We start from the raw sequence: 21784 nt of genomic DNA, 5'->3' as shown, positions 1-21784 counted from the left end.
AGTGTATTGCATAGTGCTGAAAGGGATCCTAGGCCAGAAAAAAAATTCATATAAATGACATTGTTGGGACAATTGGTAAAATTTGAATAAGAACCATATATTAAATATAACATTGAATCAATCTTAAATTTTCTGATTTCTGATTTTCTGGATAAATAAAACAATATCCTTGTTTTTAGGAAATAACAGATATATTTATAGGTAAATGGACACGATGTCTGCAAATTACTCTCAAATTGTTAAGCAAAACTTAATATATATGTAGTATATATGGAAATAAAAATATAAATGTGATAAAATGTTAATAATTGGTGTAATTGGTGAATCTAGGTGAAAACGTATACAGGAATTTTTTATAGCATTCTTGGGATTTTTCTGCAAATCTGAAATTATTAAAAACAAAATTTTTATTTTAATTTTATTGTCCCCCAGGCTGGAGTGCAGTGGCACCATCTCGGCTCACTGCAAACTCCACCTCCTGGGTTCAAGCAATTCTCCTGCGTCAGCCTCCCTGGTAGCTGGGTTATAGGCTTGAGCCACCACGCACGGCTAATTTTTGTATTTTTAGTAGAAACGGGGTCTCACCATTGGCCAGGCTGGTCTCAAACTTCTGACCTCAGGTGATCCGCCCACCTCGGCCTCCCAAAGGGCTGGGATTACAGGTGTAAACCACCGCGTCGGGCCGAAAAACAACAAAAAATTTTTTCATCAAATCACCATCCAATCTAACTCCATCTCCACCATCTACTACAGATGTGATCGTGGATAAGCCATAAACCTTTCATAACTTTTAGAAAGTAACTACAATTATGGTAGAAAAGATCAATGTTAAAGCAAAACTATAAAAATAAATACGATCACGTGACCATGGCGCCTTTTCAATGAAATAAGGGGCTTGGGCAAACGAGGATGCGGAAGATGGTCTGGGGTCCCTTCCGGATCCCCAGGTCCTCGACCCCCAGCATGTAAGGGTAGGGTCAAGAGGGTCTTCCTAAGCGTTCCTCGGCGCGGTCCTGAGGAGATTAAAGGCGTCAAATGGACCGCTCCACACCTGAGCTGCCGCCAATCTAACTCAATCGCAGCCGGCGCATTTGAGAAGGCGCCTGTGAAGGTCGCTCCTCAGCCGCCGCGCTCCCACTCCGCGCCGCCGCGCCTCTGCCCGCCCCGAAGGTGGACGTGAAGCTCCAGCACCTCGACTTCTGGGCCAGCCTCCATGGCCAGGTCCCGGGACTGCTGGACTGGGACATGGGGAACGAGCTCTTTCTGGCCTTCACCACATCTCACCTCTCCTTAGCCGAGCAGAAACGTGAGTAGCGGGTGGGGTGAGGTGGGGGCTGGGCGTGGCGGCGGGGTGGCCTAGGGGCTCGCGGGACCCCGGCGCCGGGCGGCTCCCCAGCCTTCGCCCCCGCCTCCCGGGGAGGCTTGCGGGGGTCGAGCCCCCCGGGCTTAGCTCCGCAGCCCCCACTCCACCCCCACTCGCGAACTCCACTCGGGAGTGGTGGGGCGGGGGCGGTTCGCGCCTGACTCTGACTCAATTGGAAGCTCCCCGAGGGCAGCTGGTCTTACCTAAAAACGGAGGCTTTCCACTCTACGTCACCCGTCAGGCTCCCAGAACATTCCAAGGCCTCTTCTGGGTCTTCGTCTTGGCGCTGGTCGCCATTTGCTATACTGTATATTTCAGTTACTTTTCCGTCTCTTAAAAAAACAGGCCTCATCGTTTTATCCATGGCTGTATTCTCCCTCTTAACATATTGTCTGACACCTAGAAGTGCTCCGTACTTGCCAAATGCTTGGTTGACCATTGCGATCTTTTAGGTTTTCTTTTTCTTCTTTGGACCTCAAGTGTGGAGAGTTGAGGTAATTACTCCCCACATTCATGGTACCTTTTTGCCTGCAAGGCCCTTGGATTAACTTTTTTTTTTTTCCAAATTTATTGTTTTTGAGACGGAGTCTTGCTCTGTCTCCCAGGCTAGAGTGTCAGCTCACTGCAGCCTCGACCTCCAGCATTCAAGCTATTCTCCCGCCTCAGCTTCCTGAGTAGCCTGGATTGCAGGCGTGCGCCACCACGCCCTGTTAGTTTTTTTATTTTTAGCAGAGGCGGAGTTTCACCATGTTGCTCCTGTCGGCCTTCCAAAAGTGCTGGGATTACAGGCCTGAGCCACCGCCCCCGGCCTTAACTCTTCCTTTTGCCCCTTAAGTGTCCACCCCTCCTTCCATTACCTCCGCTACTCCCATAACCAACCCTAATCTATTTAACGTCTGTTTTCTCCACTCATTGTTTTTGAGAGCTGTTGTTTTGCGTTGCTAAATTCAGGCCTGGTTCATTATTTCTGATTGTTGTTACTATTCTATCTGCTGGGTGTCCCACCTTTTACATTTTAATTTTCTTTACACCTAGATTGCTTCCAACTCTTTGCCACCATAATTAATGGTAATGAACATTCTTTCTTGTTTCTTCATTCAAGAAATATGTATTGAGCACCTCCAACTGACCTGGCACTGTTCTAGAAACTCATAATACACAGTGAACAGAACAGACAAGGAACCTTACATTCTACTGGGGGCAGATAGATAATCCACATAAGTATAATAAATGGGTAGACCATATAGTATGCTATAAAGTGATCATCTGCAATGGGGAAAGAACAGGAGGAGACTCAGGAATAGGGGAAGCGTATGGTAGCAGCTACAGTTTGTTTTTGTTTGTTTATTTTTGTTTTTTGAGATGGCGCCTGGCCCTGTTGCCCAGGCTGGAGTTCAGTGGTGCAGTCTCGGTTCACCACAACCTCTGCCTCCCGGGTTCAAGGAATTCTCCTGCCTCAGCCTCTTGAGTAGCTGGGACTACAGGCACGTGCCCCCATGCCCGGTTAATTTTTGTATTTTTAGTAGAGATGGGGTTTCACTCTGTTGGCCAGGCTGGTCTCGAACTCCTGACTGTGATCCGCCGTCTCAGCCTCCCAAAGTGCTGGGATTACAGGTGTGAGCCACGGCACCCGGCCTTTTTTTTTTTTTTTTTTTTTTTTTTGACATGGAGTCTCACTCTGTTGCCCAGGCTGGAGTACAGTAGCGCAATCTCAGCTCACTGTACCCTCTGCCACCCAGGTTCAAGCAATTCTTGTGCCTCAGCCTCACCAGTAGCTGGGATTACAGGCATGCATCACCATGCCCACCTAATTTTTGTATTTTTAGTAGAGACAGAGTTTCACCATGTTGACCAGGCTGGTCTCAAACTCCTGGCCTCAAGTGATCTGCTTGCCTCAGCCTCCCAAAGTGCTGGGATTACAGGTGTGAGCCACCACGCCCAGTGGCAGCTACAGTTTTAAATAAGATTGTGGGGTTGAACTCAATTAGGAACATAATATTTGAGCAAAGAGTTGATAGGAGGGGAGGAGTGAGCCTAGAGGGTACTTGAAGGGAAAGTGGTAAGGAGGTCAGTAAGGCTGAATGACAGTAAATAAAGAGCTCCGAAGGGTGTGGTTGAGAGCAGGAATGCCTGTCCTCTAAGGACTTTCGGGTTGACTTTGAGTCAGATGAGGGTTGGTTTTAAGGTTTTGTTTGAGATGGGCTCTTGCTCTTGCTCAGGCTGGAGTGCGGTGGCACAATTACCTCCAGGCTCAAGCAATGCTTCCACCTCAGTCCCCAAAGTAGCTGCAACCACAGGCACGGGCCACCACACTGGCTAACTTTTTTAGTATTTGTAGAGATGGGGATCTCCCTATGTTGCCCACGCTGGTCTCGAACTCCTGGACTCAAGCAATCCTCCTACTTCCCAAGTTGAGTAGAGGAGTGACTTGCTCTCAGGGTCTGCTTCATGAGTGTGTGACCCGTGCAGTTGCCTAGGTGCCTGTGTTTGGTTTAATACACTGCTATCACTGTCTTGAAATTTTTAATAATTTTTCAATGAGGAGCCTCATGTTTTCTTTACTGGACCCTACAAATTATGTGGCTAGTCCTGCATGATCTGTATTTGAAAAGATCACTCTGGCTGTTGTGTTGAGGGTAGACTGTGGATGTACAGAGACTAGGAGGCTGCAGTAGTAATCCAGACAAGAGATGATGGTAGACTGGGCCAGGGTAGTAGCAGGGAGAACCAGCTGGCTATGCTGATGGATTGGATATGGAGTATAAGACAGACAACTGAGTATGAACCTTTCAAAGTGTTTTGACCTAGTGGAAGGATGGAGTTGCCTTGTACTTCAAGTGGGATACAGGTTTAGGAAGGAAAATCAGGAATTCTGTTCTGGATATGCTGAGCTGAGAGATCCTTAGACATCCAAGTAGAAGTGTTGAGTCTGCGGTTGGATACCTGAGCCTAGAGTTCTGGAGAGAGGTGGGGACTGCAGATGTAAATTTTGGGTCTTTTGGTATATGGGTGGAATTTAAGGAGTAATAGAGGAGGAACAAGAATGAGCCCTGGGGGCAGTCCATTGTAAAGAGATTGGAGAGAAGAGAGATAACTAGCAAAAAAGACCATTGAGAATCAAAAGTAGGGGGTCTGTGGTGTCCTGGAAACCAAGTGGAAAAAGCCTTTCAAGGAGGGAGTGGTTGGATGAGTGGAATGTAAGTGATGATTGGACTTAACTAAGCAGAGGTCCCTGGCTAGTGGTTTTACTAAGTGGTAGAATATAAAACCTGACTGAAGGGGGTTTAAGAATGGAAGGAGGGGAAGTAGAGGCAATGCATTATGCTTCAACAGGAAATAAGATGGTATTTTTTTTTTAATTTTTCCTTCTTTTCTTCTCTCTCTTTTTTTTTTAGAGACAGGGTCTTTATCTGGTGCCCAGGCTGCAGTGCAGTGGCACCAGCACAGCTCACTGCAGCTTTGAGCAGGCTTGAACTCCTGGGCTCAAGTAATCCTCCTGCCTCAGCTTTTTAAAGCAGGCTGGGATTACAAGCATAAGCCACTGCACCTGGTCCCTAAAATGGGAGAATTAACGGCATGTTTGCATGCTGATGAGAATGACCCAACAAAGACAAAAAATCAGTGACACAGGACAGAGAGGGGAAGATTTGTGGAACAGTGTCCTTTAAAAAGCATGGGGGATCTGTGCCAAAGCGAGACACAGACATCCAGAGGTGCTATCCTTGGGTCGCAATGAGATCAGCAGTCCATTGATCCTACCTTTTCACTGTTTCAGTCACTTGATGTGTCTACCCTTATTCAACTAACTTGAATCCCATGGTCAAATATTACGCAGGTTCCCTGGATCGTCTGTGGCTTTGGAGCACTTTGTTGGCCAAACCACAACCCTGACTAAATCCACCTCTGCCAAACGAGTGAGCCAAAACCGTAATTCAGTGGACTGGTGATCTCAGTGGGATCATAGTTGGGCTTGAGGGAGTTAGCCAGAAAGACACAAGGTGGTGCATTTTTATGTGGTGCATAAATGAGGTTACGGAGAGGTTGCAGTTGTTAGTTTAGGTTATGACTGAGGGAGTGTCTACAGTAGAGTAGAAGTCAGACTCGCTGGAGAAGAGTTCAATAAACAGCAAAGATCATGTTTTTGTTTTCAAAACAAGGTCTGGCTTTGTTGCCCAAGCTGGAGTGCAGTAGCGTGAGCTTGGCTCACTGCAACCTCCCCTTTCCCTCTCGAGCCATCCTCCCACTTTAGCCTCCTGAGTAGCTGGGACTACAGGCTTACACCACCACACTCGGCTAGACTATTATCTTTGTATTTTTTGTAGAGATGGGGTTTCACCATGTTGCCCAGGCTGATTTCAAACTCCTGGGCCCAAGCAATCCGCCTGCCTAAGCCTCTTAAAGTGCTGGGATTATAGGCATGAGCCACCACACCTGGCCAGCAACCAAGATTTAAGGCAGGAGTAGTGTTGGAGAGTGACAGTAAGTCAGGAGCTAAAACAGGAGGTCAGTAGATGATAGTAACAATGGAGATTGATTAGTATATAAGTTCCTGTATTAACTTGAAAATATACATCCAGGAGCAAACAGTAAGGTAAATTGTAGTCCTGCCTCATTGCTCTTAACAAGGGCTGCTCCAGTTGATACTCAGAACTGCAGTATAATAAGAGATTCTATTTCTTTGTATGTTTCTCAACACTTGGTATTATCTTTATAACTCTAGTCAATTTGATTATCTCATTATCTTACAGTGTTTTTCTTATTAATAATACTGATCATCTTGTTAGCCATTCAGTTATCCCCTCCTTGTGAATGCTGATTCATATCATTTGCCCATTTGTAAGTTTGTGTTGACCTTTTACATATTGATTTGTAGGAGCTCTGTATATATTAGAGAACTGAGAAATTTGGGTTGAGGCCGGGCGCGGTGGCTCATGCCTGTAATCCCAGCACTATGGGAGGCCAAGGCGGGCGGATCACAAGGTCAGGAGATCGAGACCATCCTGGCTAACACGGTGAAACCCTGTCTCTACAAAAATACAAAAAAAATTAGCTGGGCGTGGTGGCAGGTGCCTGTAGTCCCAGCTACTCGGGAGGCTGAGGCAGGAGAATGGTGTGAACCTGGGAGGTAGAGCTTTCAGTGAGCTGAGATGGCGCCACTGCACTCCAGCCTGGGTGACAGAGCAAGACTCTGTCTCAAAAAAAAAAAAAAGAAAGAAAGAAATTTGGGTTGAAGTTTGCTGTCTATTTTTTTTTTTTTTTTTTTTTTGCTTATGGTGATTTTTACTATGTTTGAACGTTTTTTAAGAGAGTCTTGCTCTGTCACCTACGCTGGAGTACAGTGGCATGATCTCAGCTCACTACAAACTCTGCCTCCCAGGTTCAAGTGATTCTCCTGCCTCAGCCTCCCAAGTAGCTGGAACTACAGGTAAGCACCACCACACCCGGCTAATTTTTTGTACTTTTAGTAGAGATAGGGTTTCGCCATGTTGGCTAGGCTGATCTTGAACTCCTGACCTCAAGTAATCCACCTGCCTTGGCCTCCCAAAGTGCTGGGATTACAGGTATCAGCCACCGCACCTGGCCAAACTTTAATTTTTGTACTATAATATGTGCATAAAACTTATAGATTCATTTTAGGGTAACTGGCATCTTAATAGTATGTATTATAAGTCTTTGTTCAAGTCTTTTTATTTATTTAAGAGCTGAGATGGGAGGATTGCTTGAGCTGGGAGGTGGAGATTGCAGTGAGCCAATGTCACACCACTGCACTCCAGCATGGGCAACCAAGCAAGACCGCGTCTCAAAAAAAAAAAACAACCCTATGTTTATATCTTTTGCTACTTTTTCCTTTTTTGAGTACTATGTTGAATATTAACAACCTAATAGGCATCCTCTCTAATTAAGCTCTCTGATAAGTATGTCATTTCCCAAACAAAAGCCTAGATTCATCTGTAATATAATGACACTCATAGTGACAGTGAGGGGGCAAAAATAGTTTTTGTCCTGAACAACCAGTTAATGGTGGTGCCACTTGCTGAGACAAAGAATACAGGAAGGCTAGGCATGGTGGTTCACGCCTGTAATCCCATTTTGGGAACCTGAACAGGAGGATTGCTTGAGCCCAGGGGTTCAAGACCAGCCCAGGCAACAACATAGTGAGACCCTTATCTATACAAAAAATACAAAAATTAGGCCGGGCGCGGTGGCTCATACCTGTAATCCCAGCACTTTGAGAGGCTGAGGCTGGTGGATCATGAGGTCAGGAGTTAGACACCAGCGTGGCCAATATGGTGAAAGCTCTACTAAAAATACAAAAATTACCCGGGCGTGGTGGCAGGCACCTGTAATCTCAGCTACTCGGGAGGCTGAGGCAGGAGAATCACTTGAATCCGGGAGGCGGAGGTTGCAGTGAGCCAAGATCATGCCACTACACTCCAGCCTGGGTGACAGAGCAAGACTCCATCTGGAAAAAAAAAAAAAAAAATTGCAAAAATTAATGGGGCGTAGTGGCATGCACCTGTAGTTCCAGCTACTTGGGAGGCTGAGGTGGGAGAATCTCTTGAGCACACCACTGCACTCCAGCCTGTGCAACACAGCAAGACCCTGTCTCAGAAAAAAACAAGAATACAGGAGGAAGAGCAACAAGATGGAATTCAGTTTTAGAAGCCGTCTGAAGTGCCTGTGGGCTACCCAAGTAAAGATATCCAGTAAGTAGTTCTCCTTAAGGGCTAGCACAGAATGCTAGGCTAGAGGTGAAGATTTGAGAGCTCTACATTTTTTTTATAGATGTTAACTGAAGCCACGGGCATGCAGGAGATCAATTCAGGGACAGTATATGTAGAGTGAGAAGAAAAGAATGCAGAGGGGAATGAGAAGGTCAGAGAGGTAAAGGGAAAACCAGTAGAAGTACAATGTGATGTTAACTCCCCAGGCAGGGCCCACAATACCTTCTCCCAGAGAAGCCTTAATGCCTAGGATCCTAGGGTCACAAAGGGATATCCTAGGATGTTTTGACTGTCTCTTTCTTTTTGCCAGTTGCCAGGTATAAACTCCGAATTGTTAAGCCACCAAAATTACCCCTAGAGAAAAAACCCAACCCTGATAAGGATGGTAAGTATTGAGTTCTCTGAGCTGTTTCTGTGACCTGGGCTGGAGACTAGGGGCACCCAAAGCCAGTGGGCTGCGGCACACAATCTCCTTTTGTTCTGCACAGGTCCAGATTATGAACCCAACCTCTGGATGTGGGTAAACCCCAACATCGTGTATCCCCCTGGAAAACTGGAGGTCCCAGGACCTAGGAAGAGGGAGGATCTGACAAGCACACTCCCCTTGTCTCAGCCACCACAGAAGGAGGAAGATGCCAGCTGCTCAGAAGCCACAGGGGTGGAATCACTGTCCCGGTCCTCCAGCAAGTGGTCTCCCCCTCGGAAGCGCTTTGCCTTTTCCCCCAGCACCTGGGAGGTATGGATCTCTGGGGGTGGGAGCCGGACTTGGGCAGTAGGTGAGGGGCATGGGGAAGAGCCATCACAATTCTGCTCTCTTAGCCATAGCAAAAGGCGAATGGGTTCAGAAATTACCTTCATGCTTGGGTTGGGGAGAAGCCCAGATGGTGGCCTTAGACCACCCCCCCTTCCTGCCACTGCACCCTGGAGTAGAGGCTGAGGAGTCAGGACCAGTTCCTACTCTGTGCTCCTCTAGCTCACAGAAGAGGAGGAGGCTGAGGACCAGGAAGACAGCTCCTCTGTGGCTCTCCCATCCCCTCACAAAAGGGCCCCCCTCCAGAGTCGGAGGCTTCGGCAAGCCAGCAGCCAGGCGGGGAGGCTCTGGTCCCGGCCCCCTCTCAATTACTTCCACCTAATTGCCCTGGCATTAAGAAACAGTCCCCCCTGTGGCCTCAACGTGCAACAGATCTACAGTTTCACTCGGTATGTGCCGGGGGCCCTGTGAGGAGGGGGAAGTGGGGGCCAGGGCCCTGGGCTGATGCCTTCCAATCCATCCCAGGCCCTGGGTTGCTGACCTGGTTTCCCTATCTGGGTCTGAGAGGACGAGTATGTTCCCAGTTCCCTTTTCCCAGGTGCATTTGTGCCCACATGTGTACAGGAACATATCCATTCCCACCCCTTTTCACATCTAAAGAACGCTCCAACCTTTTTATGACTTTAGTTCTTTTTTTCTTTTTCTTTTTTTTTTTTTTTCTTTTTAACTAGTTTTCAGTGCTCTTTGGGTATAGTTCTCCTTTAAAACATAAATTCACTTGGGTCAGGTAACAGTTTTCCACCATCCTCTGAAGATGAGCCAGTCTAAAGTCAGGTTCCCCAACAGTTCCCACCTGCTTCTGCTAGGACTGGACTGCCTGGCACAGCTCCCTGCACCCCCAGGGGCGCAGGGAACCCAGTTGAGAAGGGTTTTCCATTTAGCTCAGAAAGTCCTGCTCACATGAGTGTGAGGAAGGGAGTTTGTTGGGCCCTTTCCCAGTGTTAGGAAAAGTGCCTGATGTCTCAGAATAGGCATTTTCAAGTGGTTTCCGTCCTCGATCAAGATTCCTCTTATGGGAGATGCTTGGCCTGATTCTGCTTTGTTCATGCTGTGGTCCAAGCCCTGGGCCCTCAGAGGGAGGGAGGGTTCAGGTGAGCCACACACCATGTGGACGCTTTGCCACGTGCTCAGTCAGCAAAGAGCAACTCCAGGCCAACTTGCTACTATCCCCCTGTAGAGGGGCTGAAGCCCCTGGCCCCTGGGTAGAACATGCTCCAGAGAAGGGCATTCCCGAGACATAACATCCCTTTCCTTACCTCTCCTCCCTGTCCACAGAAAACACTTCCCCTTTTTCCGGACAGCCCCGGAAGGCTGGAAGAATACTGTCCGTCACAATCTCTGTTTTCGAGACAGCTTTGAGAAAGTGCCTGTCAGCATGCAGGGCGGGGCCAGCACACGGCCTCGATCTTGCCTCTGGAAGTTGACCGAGGAGGGACACCGCCGCTTTGCGGAGGAGGCCCGCGCCTTGGCTTCCACTCGGCTGGAAAGTATCCAGCAGTGCATGAGCCAGCCAGGTGTGAAGACTTCTCGTGCGTGGGCCCAAGGGGAGGAGACCTGAGGATCCTGACCCAAGACTGAGTGTGGAAGCCTGGGTCACACCGTGGTGGGGGGGCGGGGGGGCATCTTCTATAGGAAACAGGAATTAGCAGTGATCTGAGACCTTCAGGTGATGCCTGCCTGAGGTGAGACCTCCCCCACCAATGTGGGACGTGATGTGCCAGGAATCCATGGGCAAACACTAAGGGGCAGCTGGCCTTACCAAGCCCAGCAGCCTAGGCAATAGTGAGCACACAACATGAGAAGCACACTAATAGAGGTTATGTGCAAAGAGTACTTGTACTTTCCCTGGAGCAGTGCAGGGAGGCTTCAGAGAAGAGGCAGCATTTGAGCCTTGAGTGAAAGCAGCAGATCACTTGCTATGAGAGAGCATCCCAGGCCTAGGAAACAGCAACTGTGAAGCATAAACTCCTGAACTCTCTCCTTTTCTTACAGATGTGATGCCCTTCCTCTTTGATCTTTAACCCCAAGAAGCAGGAGCCAGCTAATGCTTTATTAAATTTACCCTCAGTAGCCTTCTGTGTGTGTCTATGGAGGTGGGGGTCTCTAAGGATAGGGTTAAGGGTGGAGGTGGAGATCAACTCCAACGTTGGAGATGGGACGCCTTCAGCTTACAGATGCTCCTGAGGCAATGGGGCAGGTGCCTGCTGTGCAGCAAAAGAAGTCCGTAGTTTTCTTTCCTCAAAGGAGGAAAATGCACAGTCTTCTAAAGCATCTTGGAGCAATTTCCATTTTCCTGAATTATGAAGATAATCTTGGCTGGGTGTAGTGGCTCACATGTAATCCAGCACTTTGGGAGGCTGAGGCAGGAGGATCCCTTGAGCACGGGAGGTTAAGGCCGAAGTCAGTCATGATCACACCACTGCACTCCAGCCTGGGCAACAGCAAGACTCCATCTTTAAAAATTATCCTGGGAGATGCCAGTTTGTAACAGCCAATTCTGTAAGCACCACACATTCATTCAATTGATACTCCTTAACCACCACGCCCAGCTAATTTTTTGTATTTTTTAGTAGAGATGGGGTTTCTCCATGTTGGTCAGGCTGATCTCGAACTCCCGACCTCAGGTGATCCGCCTGCTTTGGCCTCCCAAAGTGCTGGGATTACAGGCGTGAGCCACTGCACCCGGCAGGTGACTTGTTTTTTTTTTTTTTTTTTTTTTGAGATAGAGTCTCGCGCTGTTGATCAGGCTGGAGTGCAATAGCACAATCTTGGCTCACTGCAACCTCCACCTCCCAGGTTCAAGCGATCCTCCTGCCTCAGCTCCCCTAGTAGCTGGGATTACAGGCATGCACCACAAGGCCCAGCTAATTTTTGTATTTTTAGTAGAGACAGGATTTCACCATGTTGGCCAGGCTGGTCTCCAGTTCCTGACCTCAGATGATCCACCTGCCTTGGCCTCCCAAAGTGCTGGAATTACAGGCGTGAGCCACCGCGCCTGGCCTCTTGAGTTAATTTTTGTATGGTCAGCGTTCATTTTTGGCTTGTAGATGTCCAATTGCTCAGCCTTCCAAAGTGCTGGATTACAGGTGTGAGCTGACTACAGCCTCGAACTCCTTGGGCTCAGGCAATCCTCCCACCTCAGCCTCCCAAGGAGCTGGGACTACAGGTGCATACCACCACACCCGGCTAATTTTTTTTTTGAGATGGAGTTTTGCTCTTGTTGCCCAGGTTAGAGTGCAATGGTGCGATCTCTGCTCACTGCAACCTCCACCTCCCGAGTTCAAGCATTCTCCTGCCTCAGCCTCCCGAGTAGCTGGGATTACAGGCATCCACCACCACATCTGGCTAATTTTTTTGTATTTTTAGTAGAGATGGGGTTTCACCGTATTGTTCAGGCTGGTCTCAAACTCCTGACCTCAAACTCCTGATCCACCTGTCTCAGCCTCCTAAAGTGCTGGGATCACAAGCGTGAGCCACCGCACCCGACCTGGATACTGATTTCTAAGTGATAGCCACTAAAGGAGTGGGTAAGGGAGACCAGGTCAGGTCAGTTGCTCTGGGCCCATCCAGAGCTCTCCTGCAGCCAGAGCCTCTTTCCTACCACCCTAATCTATTCAGTTCCCAGGAAGGAGAGGGTCCTGAGTCCCAAGCTCTGCTTTCATCTGATTTCGCCTCAATTTGTCCACCTCATCTGCACTTTGTATACAGCCTTATCACTGTGCACATTCTTGTTAACATCAGGGTTTTTTTGCTTTGTTTTTGTTTTTTGAGATGGAGTCTCACTCTGTTGCCTCGGCTGGAGTGCAATGGAGCAATCTCGGCTCACTGCAACTTCTGCCTCCCAGGTTCAAGCGATTCTCCTGCCTCAGCCTCCCAAGCAGTTGGGACTACAGGTGTGCACCACCATATCTGGCTAATTTTTGTATTTCACTAGAGATGAGGTTTCATCATGTGGCCCAGGCTGGTCTCAAACTCCTGAGCTCTGGCAATCCACTTGCCCCGGCCTCCCACAGTACTAGATTACAGGCGTGAGCCACCACACCTGGCCAACATCAGGTTTAAGTTGCAAGTGGATCCCAAAATGCAGCAGATCAGAAAGAAAGTACAAAACAATACAGCCTTTGGCGAAAATGGGACTTGGAAAAAAATCTGCCTTTGCCCACTTTGCTCTCTAATAAACTCCTGTACTTGCACCTAGTTTTCACTTATCGATTACTTTGTTATTTTTCTTTTTTTAGGCAGAATTGCAATCCCAGCTCACTGCACTCCCAGGTTCAAGCAATTCTCCTGCCTCAGTCTCCTGAGGAGCTGGGACCATAGGCACATGCCATCACATCCTGCTAATTTTGGTATTTTTAGTAGAGTCGGGGTTTCACCATGTTGTCCAGGCTGGTCTTCTACCCTCCCTGAGGTCAAGCGATCCACCCACGTCAGCCTCCCAAAGTGTTGGGATTACAAGTGTGAGCCACCGCCCCAGGCCAGAGGAAAAGCATTCTAATAGAGGGGTTAGAATGGACAAAGCCCTGGAGGTAGAGACATACCTTGGCCTTTTGAGCAAATGGGGATGAGACCATGGAAGACAGAACACACTAAACAAGGGCAGAAGGATCCAAGGTGAAACTGGGAGAGGCGCAGGGTAGGCTTTTCTAGGCTATAACGGGGCATTTGGACTTTTTTCCAGTATGGTGAAAAGTAATTGAAGTAACTTACTTAAGCTGTTTGTTGTTGTCATTGTTGTTAATCACAATTAGCCATTCATTGACAGTGGCTTGTCGGGGAAAGCCAACATGGAAGCAGGAAGACCCATTAGGAGGTGACTGCGGTAAATGAGACCGGTTGGAGTAGTAGTGGCAGTAGAGATGGAGACAGGCAGAAGAACAATTTGATGATGCATCATGGAGGTAGAAAAAACAAGTCAATAGTATTGACTGCAGGAGAAGAAACGACAAGAATGACTCTGAGGTTTTTGGTTTGAGCAAGTAGGTGAATGGTGAGGAGATGAAGCCTGCAGGAGTAGCAGGTTTGAGCGTTCTGTGTTTAGTATCTGTGAGACAAGAGCGGGCACGATGGCTTACATCTGTAATCCCAGCACTTGGGGAGGCAGAGGTGGGTGGATCACTTGAGCCCGGGAGTTGGAAACTAGCCTGGGCAACATGGCGAGACCCCTTCTCTACAAAAAAGAAATAAGCTGGGCGTGGTGGCATGTGCCTGTGCTCCCAGTTACTTGGCAGGTTGAGGTGGGAGGATTGCTTGAGCCCGGGAGGTCAAGGCTGCAGTGAGTCATAATTGTGCCACTGCACTCCAGCCTGAGTAATGACAGAGCAAGATCCTGTCTCCAATTAAAAATAAATAAATAGGCCGGGCGCGGTGGCTCAAGCCTGTAATCCCAGCACTTTGGGAACGGCCAGTGATCAGTCCAGGAGATCCGAGACCATCCTGGCTAACACAGTGAAACCCGTCTCTACCTAAAAAATATCTAAAAAATAGCAGAGGCGGAGTGGGCGGGCACCTGTATTCAGGCTGGGAAGAATGGCATAAATCCAGGAGGCGGAGCTTGCAGTGAGCTGAGATCCGGCCACTGCACTCCAGCCTGGGCGACAGAGCGAGACTCCGCCTCAAAATAAATAAATAAATAAATAAATAAATAAATAAATAAATGGAATCTGTGAGGCCAGGCGTGGTGCAAGGTGGCGGGCACCTGTAGTCCCAGCTACTTGGGAGGCTGAGGCAGGAGAATGGCATAAATCCGGGAGACGGAGCTTGCAGTGAGCCGAGATCCGGCCACTGCACTCCAGCCTGAGGCGACAAGCGAACTCGCCTCAAAATAAATAAATAAATAAATAAATAAATAAATAAATAAATGGAATCTGTGAGGCCAGGCGTGGTGGCTCACACCTATAATCCCAGCACTTTGGGAGGCTGAGGTGGGAGGATCACTTGAGTTCAGGAGTTTGAGACCAGCCTGGCCAACATGGTGAAACCCTGTCTCTACTAAAACTGCAAAATTAGCCAGGAATGCGGTGGCTCACACTTGTAATCAGCAGCACTTTTGGGAGGCAGTGAGGCCCGGATCATAAGTCAGGAGTTTGGGGCAGACTGGCCAACTTAGGGTGAAACCCCATCTGTACTAAAAGCCCACAAAAATTAGCTAGGCGTGGTGGTGGGCGCCTGTAGTCCCAGCCTGGGAGACTGAGACAAGAGAATTGCTTGAACCCAGGAGGAGGGAAGAGGTTGCCTGAGCCCGAGATCGCTGCGCTGCACTCCAGCCTGGGTGACCAGAGCAAGACTCCATCTCAAAAGCTCTAAAAGGCAGGGCGAGCCGTGGCTCACACCTGTAATCCCAGCACTTTGGGAGGCTGAGATGGGTGGATCACCTGAGTGGGGAGTTTGAGACCAGCAGCCAACGTGGAGAGCGTCTCTACTGAAAAAAAAAAAAAAGGAGATTAGGTGGGGGTGGTGGCACATGCCTGTAATCCCACACCTGCCGAGATGGCTGAGGCAGGAGAATCGCTTGAGCTTGAACCCAGGAGGAGGTTCTGTTGAGGCGAGAGATCCCTCACACTCCAGCCTGGGCAATGAAACAAAACTCCATATGAAAAAAAAAGAATCTGTGAGGGCATCCAGGGTGGTTATGTCAATGTCAAGTAGATAGTTATAAGTCTGGAGTTCAGAAGAGAAGTCTGAGGTGAAAATGTAAATCCACTGAGGTCCACAGCTTGGTATGTGGATAGCATGGCCTCATGCTCTATGTATGACATAGAAAGATATCCACAAGGCCGGGTGCAGTGACTCACGCCTGTAATCCCAGTACTTTTAGGAGCCGAGGTGGGTGGATCACTTGAGGTCAGGAGGTGTTCGAGCAGCCCTGACCAACATGGAGAAACCCTGTTTCTGCAAAAATACAAAATTAGCGGGCATGGTGGTGCATGCTTTTGTGTCCCCAACTTCCTTGGGAGGCTGAGGCAGGAGAATAAACAAACCAGAGGTGGAGGGTTGGTGCGAGATGAAACCTGCACTCCAGCCTGGGCAACAAGAGTGAAACTCCATCTCAAAAAAAGGAAAAAAAAAAGGAAAGATAACTACAATACATTTTGAGGAATTACAAAAAAAGAGTAGCAGAACAGTGTGTTCAAAATTACTCCAAATATGGCAGAAATTATGTTTATATATATATATATGAAGTCTAAACAGAAAACATCTTGATCAATATAGGTGTCAAACAGCAATGGCCACCTTTGAGGACTGGGTAGGCAACATAAATGGGGCAATTGTTTGTAGCCTCTGTACAGTTTTTGTTTTTTACAATAAATTGCTTTTTACAATTTTTCTTTTTTCTTTCTTTTTTTTTTTTTTTGAGACTGAGTCTTGCTCTATTACCTAGGCTGGAATGCAGTGGCAAGATCTCAGTTCACTTCAACCTCTGCCTTCCGGGCTCAAGTAATCGTCCTGTCTCAGCCTCCCTGGTAGCTGGGACCACAGTCGCACACAATCCTGCCTGGTTAATTTTTTATATTTTTAATAGAGAAGAGGTTTTGCCATGTTGCCCAAGCTGGTCTCAAACTCCTGAGCTCAAGCAATCTGCCTGCTGGGATCACAGGCGTGAGCCACCGTGTCCGGCCTATAGTTTTTGTTTGTTTGTTTGTTTTTGAGACGGAGTCTCGCCCTGTCGCCCGGGCTGGAGTGCAGTGGCCGGATCTCAGCTCACTGCAAGCTCCGCCTCCCGGGTTTACGCCATTCTCCTGCCTCAGCCTCCCGAGTAGCTGGGACTACAGGCGCCCGCCACCTCACCCGGCTAGTTTTTTGTTTTTTTTTTTGTATTTTTTAGTAGAGACGGGGTTTCACCGTATTAGCCAGGATGGTCTCGATCTCCTGACCTCGTGATCCGCCCATCTCGGCCTCCCAAAGTGCTGGGATTACAGGCTTGAGCCACCACGCCCGGCCTGTTTTGTTTTTTGAGACAGTCTAGCTCTGTCACCCAGGCTTGAGTGCGGTGGCATGATCTCAGCCCACTGCACCTCCACTTCCTGGTTTCAAGCCATTCTCGTGCCTCAGCCTCCTGAGTAGCTGGGACTACAGGTGAGCACCAACACACCTGGCTAATTTTTCTATTTTGAGTAGAGACCAGGTTTTGCTATGTTGGCCACATGTTGGCCAGGCTGGTCTTAAACTCCTGATCTCAAGTGATCCACCTGCCTCGGCCTCCTAAAGTGTTGGGATTGCAGGCATGAGCCACCGCACCTAGGCTACAATTTTTAATAAAGGAAAATTTTTACAATTTTTTTTTTTTGAGACAAAGTCTCGCTCTGTCACTCAGGCTGGAGTGCAGTGGGACAATCTGCCAGCTCGCCAGCCTCGTCTCTGGAGTTCTAGCGATTCTCTTGCGTCAGCCTCCTGAGTAGCTGGGATTACAGTCTTGGCGCCAGCACGCCCGGTAATTTTGTATCTTTTTTTCTTTTTTTTTTTTTTTTTTTTTTTTTTTTTGAGGCGAGGTCTGCGGCTCTATGCATGGGCTGGGTGCAGTGGCGGGATCTCCAGCTCACTGCAAGCTCCGCCTCCAGTTCACAGCCATTCTCCTGCCTCAGCCTCCCGAGAGTAGCTGGGACTACAGGCGCCCATTACGCGCCCGGCTAGTTTTGTATTTTTAGTAGAGGCGGGGTTTCACGGCGTTAGCCAGGATGGTCGATCCTCCGACCTACCATTGATCCTTCCGTCTACGACCTCCCAAAGATGCTGGGATTACAGGCTTGAGCCACGGCGCCCGGCCCTAATTTTGTATCTTTGATAGAGACACAATTTCCTGCCATGTTGGTCAGGCTGGTCTCAAACTCCTGACCTGGTGATCCATGCCTTGGCCTCCCAAAGTGCCAGGATTGGCGTGACCCCAATGCCTGGCCATTTTACAATTTTTAAGGAAAACTACCCATGAGCCCATTTGGTAGCTTGATACTACTAATTAGCAGGCTGTTAGCTGCATGCTTCCTGGGCTCCTTCCATGCACTAACTCCCACCACTAAAGGGCATCTTAACCTCAAGGTGCCTGGGTTTTGATGGTTTTACTTAATTTGACAAGCATACATAGAGGACCACCATCTGATGATTAGAGTCGAGGCATAAATAGAACACAATCCCTGAACGAGGAGTTTTCTTTTTTTTTTTTTTTTTTTTTTTGAGATAGAGTCAGGCTGGGGCAGTGGCTCAAGCCTGTAATCCCAGCACTGGGAGGCACAGGCGAAGGCGGATCAGAGAAGTCAGGAGATGAGACCATCCTGGCTAATACAGTGAAACCCCGTCTCTACTAAAAAAATACAAAAAACTAGCCCGAGGCGTGGTGGCTGACCTGTAGTCCCAGCTACCGGAGCTCAGGAGCAGGAGCAGTGTGAACCTGGGAGGCGAGGAGCTGCAGTGAGAGCTGAGATCCAGCCACTGCACTCTAGCACCCTGGGCGACAGAGCCAGACTCTGTCTCAATAAAAAGAGAGGCAGTCTAGCTCTATCCTGGAACCCGAGAGTGCAGTGGCCCTATCTCGGCTCACTGCAAACTCCTCCTCCCGGGTTCACGCCATTCTCCTGCCTTAGCCTCCCCAGTAGCTGGGGCTATAGGTGCCCACACCCACCATACCCAGCTAATTTTTTGTATTTTAGTGGAACGGACCACATTGTGCAGCCAGGATGGTCGATCTGCTGACCTCGTGATCCATACGCCTCCGCCTCCCAGCAGTGCTGGGATTACAGGCTTGAGGAGCCACCGGCCGGCCTTGAGGGCTTTTTCAATTTTTGGTTTTCAACTAACTGCTAGACAAAAATGATGACAGAATGAGCAAAGGATCTTGAAGTTGAGGAATTAATTCTTCAGAGACAACTCTGGAAGGCTTCACAAAGGGGTGACATTTCATTCTTTCAATAAACATTGATTTAGAGCTTACCATATGCAAGATAAAGTCATCAGCTTCATGGAAATTACTTCTAGTTCATAATTCAGAGCCTTATATAATAGAAAATTTGTAAGGCAGGATTGGAAAGATGTAAATTCCAGGCAGAGGAGCTGAAGATGCTGAAGCTCATAGGAGCAGACTAGAGTATGGAGGATATATGGAGCGTAAGAGCAGACACTTGGAAACCAGTTAGAAAGATTTTATGTGAACCAAAGCAAGAGAAGAGGAGAATTGAAATGAGGTATGCTCTGAGTTTAAAAAAATGTAAGATAGGGTGCGGTAGCCCATGCCCGTAATCCCAGCACTTTTGGATGCCGAGGCAGGAGGATCCCTTGAGCCCAGGAGTTCAAGACCAGCCTGGGCAATATAGCGCGACCCTGTCTCTATTATACATATATAGATTTTCTTTTTTTAAGGGTAGGGAGCTGGGCGTGGTGGCTCACGCCTGTAATCCTAGCACTTTGGGAGGCCAAGGCAGGCAGATCACCTGAGGTCAGGAGTTAAAAACTAGCTTGGCCGACACAGTAAAACCCTATCTCTACTAAAATACAAAAATTAGCCAGCCATGATGGTGGGTGCCTGTAATCCCCGCTACTCAGGAGGCTGAGACAGGAGAATTGCTTGAACCCAGGAGACGGTGGTTGCAGTGAACGGAGATCGCACCACTGCACTCTAGCTTGAACAGCTGAGTGAGGCTCCGTCTCAAAAAAAAAAAGGAAGACAGCTGGGCACCATGGTGTACCCTGTGGTCCTAGCTACTCAGGAGGCTGAGGTGTGAGGATCCCTTGAGCCCAGGAGTTCTACACTGTAATGCATTATGCAGTTTGGGTGTCCACACTAAATTTAGCATCAATATGGTGAACTCCCAGGACAGGGGACCATCCAGGTTGTCTATGGAGGGGTGAAACAGCCCAGGTCGGAAATGGAGCAGGTCAAAACTCCCATGCTGGGCTGGTCTGATGGTAGTGGGTTATTAGAATTTAATAACATTAGTGTCACTAAAGTTGGTATACAACCCGCCACTGCTAAATTTGACTGGCTTAAAAAATTTTTTTAAAAACTCCAAAGCTCCCTTGCTGATCAATAGTAGGTTGGCCCCTGTGAACAACCACTGCACTCCAGCCTGGGCAACACAGAAAGACCCTGTTTCAAAAAATAAATGGAGACAGACCCCTTAAACATATTAGAAGTCCAGTGAATAAGACAACTTGTGTGCGGTGGATGTTGATGGGGTTGAGTAAAAGGGAAGATGTTGAGTTCCATTTGACACAAGCCAAGTTCCAGGTGCATTGTCTTATGCCTGTAATCCCAGCACTTTGACCAGCCCAGCATGGGAGTTTTACGCCTGTAATCCCAGCACCCTGGGAGGCCGAGGAGGGTGGATCACCTGAGGTCAGGAGTTTGAGACCAGCATTACCAACACAGTGAAACCCTGTCTCTACTAGAAACACTAAACTTAGCCAGGCGTGGTGGCACACACCTGTAATCCCAGCTACTCAGGAGGCGGAGACAGGAGAATCACTTGAACCCAGGAAGCGGAGGTTGCAGTGAGCTGAGATCTAACCACTGCACTCCAGCCTGGGTGACAGAGTGAAACTCCATCTCAAAGGAAAAAAAAAAAAAAAAAAGCCTGGAAGTTTGGGGTGAGTTATTCTTTTTTTTTGAGATGGAATCTCGCTCTGTTGCCCAGGCTGGCAGGCTGGAGTGCAGTGGCACAATATTGGGATGGTCTCGATCTCCTGACCTTGTGATCCACCTGCTTTGGCCTCCCAAAGTGCTGGGATTACAGGTGTGAGCCACGGCACCCGGCTTTTTTTTTTGTTTTTTGAGACAAGGTCTCATTTTGTTACCCAGGCTAGAGTGCAGTAGCACAAATACAGCTCATTGCTGCAGCCTCAACCTCCCAGGCTCAAGCAATCCTCCTGCCTCAGTCCCCCAAGTAGCTGGGACTATAGGCATATGCCACCAGGCCCAGCTAATTTTTGTTTTGTGTTTGTTTGTTTTTGTTTGAGATAAGAGTCTTGCTCTGTTGCCCAGGCTGGAGTGCAGTGGCGCGACAGGCTCACTGCAGTCTCTCCCTCCCATGTTCCAGCGATTCTCCTGTCTTAGCCTCCGGAATAGTTGAGATTATAGGCACCCTCCACCATGCCTGGCTAATTTTTGTATTTTTAGTAGAGACGGGGTTGCACCATGTTGGCCAGGCCGGTCTCGAAATCCTGACCTCAGGTGATCCGCCCACCCTTCCTCCCAAAGTGCTGGGATTACAGGCGTAAACCACCATGCCTGGCCTGTTTGTTTTTTTGAGACAGAGTCTGGCTCTGTAGACCAGGCTGGAGTGCAGTGGCACTATCTTGGCTTACTGCAACCCCTTGGGTTCAAGCAGCTCCCCTGCCTCAGCCTCTCGAGTAGCTGGGACTACAGACACATGCCACCCCACCAGGCTAATTTTTGTATTTTTAGTAGAGATGGGGTTTTGCCATGTTGGCCAGCCTGGTCTCAAACTCCTGACCTGAGGTGATCTGCCCACTTAGTCTCCCAAAGTGCTGGGATTACAGGTGTGAGCCACTGTGCCCAGCAGTATTTTTTTGTAGAGACAGGGTTTCGCCATGTTGGCCAGGCTGCTCCCAAACGCCTGGGCACAAGCCATCTGCCCACCTCAGTTTCCTAAACTGCTGGGATTACAGGCATGAGCCAGCACACGCAGCCTCCAGGCTTTAACTTGGTGGTGTCATTCACAGGGAGGATGAAAATAGGGGATGTCCTGAAGAGGAAGATGTTGAGTTCCATTTGACACAAGCCGAATTCTGATGCCAGCTGACTACTTGGTGGTGGAGAACTTCAGTGAAGCAGTTTCACAAGCAAAACTGTTGAAGGCTTAGACGTTACCAGAAGTTGAAGCAGATAGTAGTGTAGACTACTCTGACCAGCTTTGGAACACATGAGGGAAGGATGCG

At 48.5% G+C, this 21784-nt stretch overlaps 1 protein-coding gene across 1 annotated transcript; it reads left to right on the top strand.

Annotated features, from left to right (window-relative positions):
* Nucleotides 1-1033: 1033 nt before the first annotated feature.
* FOXR1 (forkhead box R1) lies at nucleotides 1034-10966 on the top strand. Its single transcript, XM_003910797.5, has 6 exons — nucleotides 1034-1306; nucleotides 8399-8473; nucleotides 8577-8824; nucleotides 9062-9288; nucleotides 10175-10413; nucleotides 10892-10966. The coding sequence occupies exons 1-6, from the start codon at nucleotides 1246-1248 to the stop codon at nucleotides 10918-10920; spliced, it is 879 nt and encodes a 292-aa protein (XP_003910846.1). The 5' UTR covers nucleotides 1034-1245; the 3' UTR covers nucleotides 10921-10966.
* The last annotated feature ends 10818 nt before the right edge of the window (nucleotides 10967-21784 follow it).

The sequence above is a fragment of the Papio anubis genome, chromosome 12 (assembly GCF_008728515.1).
Source record: "Papio anubis isolate 15944 chromosome 12, Panubis1.0, whole genome shotgun sequence".
Taxonomy (NCBI): Eukaryota; Metazoa; Chordata; class Mammalia; order Primates; family Cercopithecidae; genus Papio; species Papio anubis.
The sequence above is the reverse complement of the archived record's forward strand: the minus strand, read 5'-3'. Positions and strand labels throughout refer to the sequence as shown.

Bases quoted from the DNA above. Each gene is read 5' to 3' on its own strand.
- FOXR1 (XM_003910797.5), top strand. From the start codon at position 1,246: ATGGGGAACGAGCTCTTTCTGGCCTTCACCACATCTCACCTCTCCTTA. The intron at 8,474-8,576 runs GTAAGTATTGAG...TGTTCTGCACAG, and splicing joins ACCCAACCCTGATAAGGATG to GTCCAGATTATGAACCCAAC. The intron at 8,825-9,061 runs GTATGGATCTCT...GTGCTCCTCTAG, and splicing joins TTTCCCCCAGCACCTGGGAG to CTCACAGAAGAGGAGGAGGC.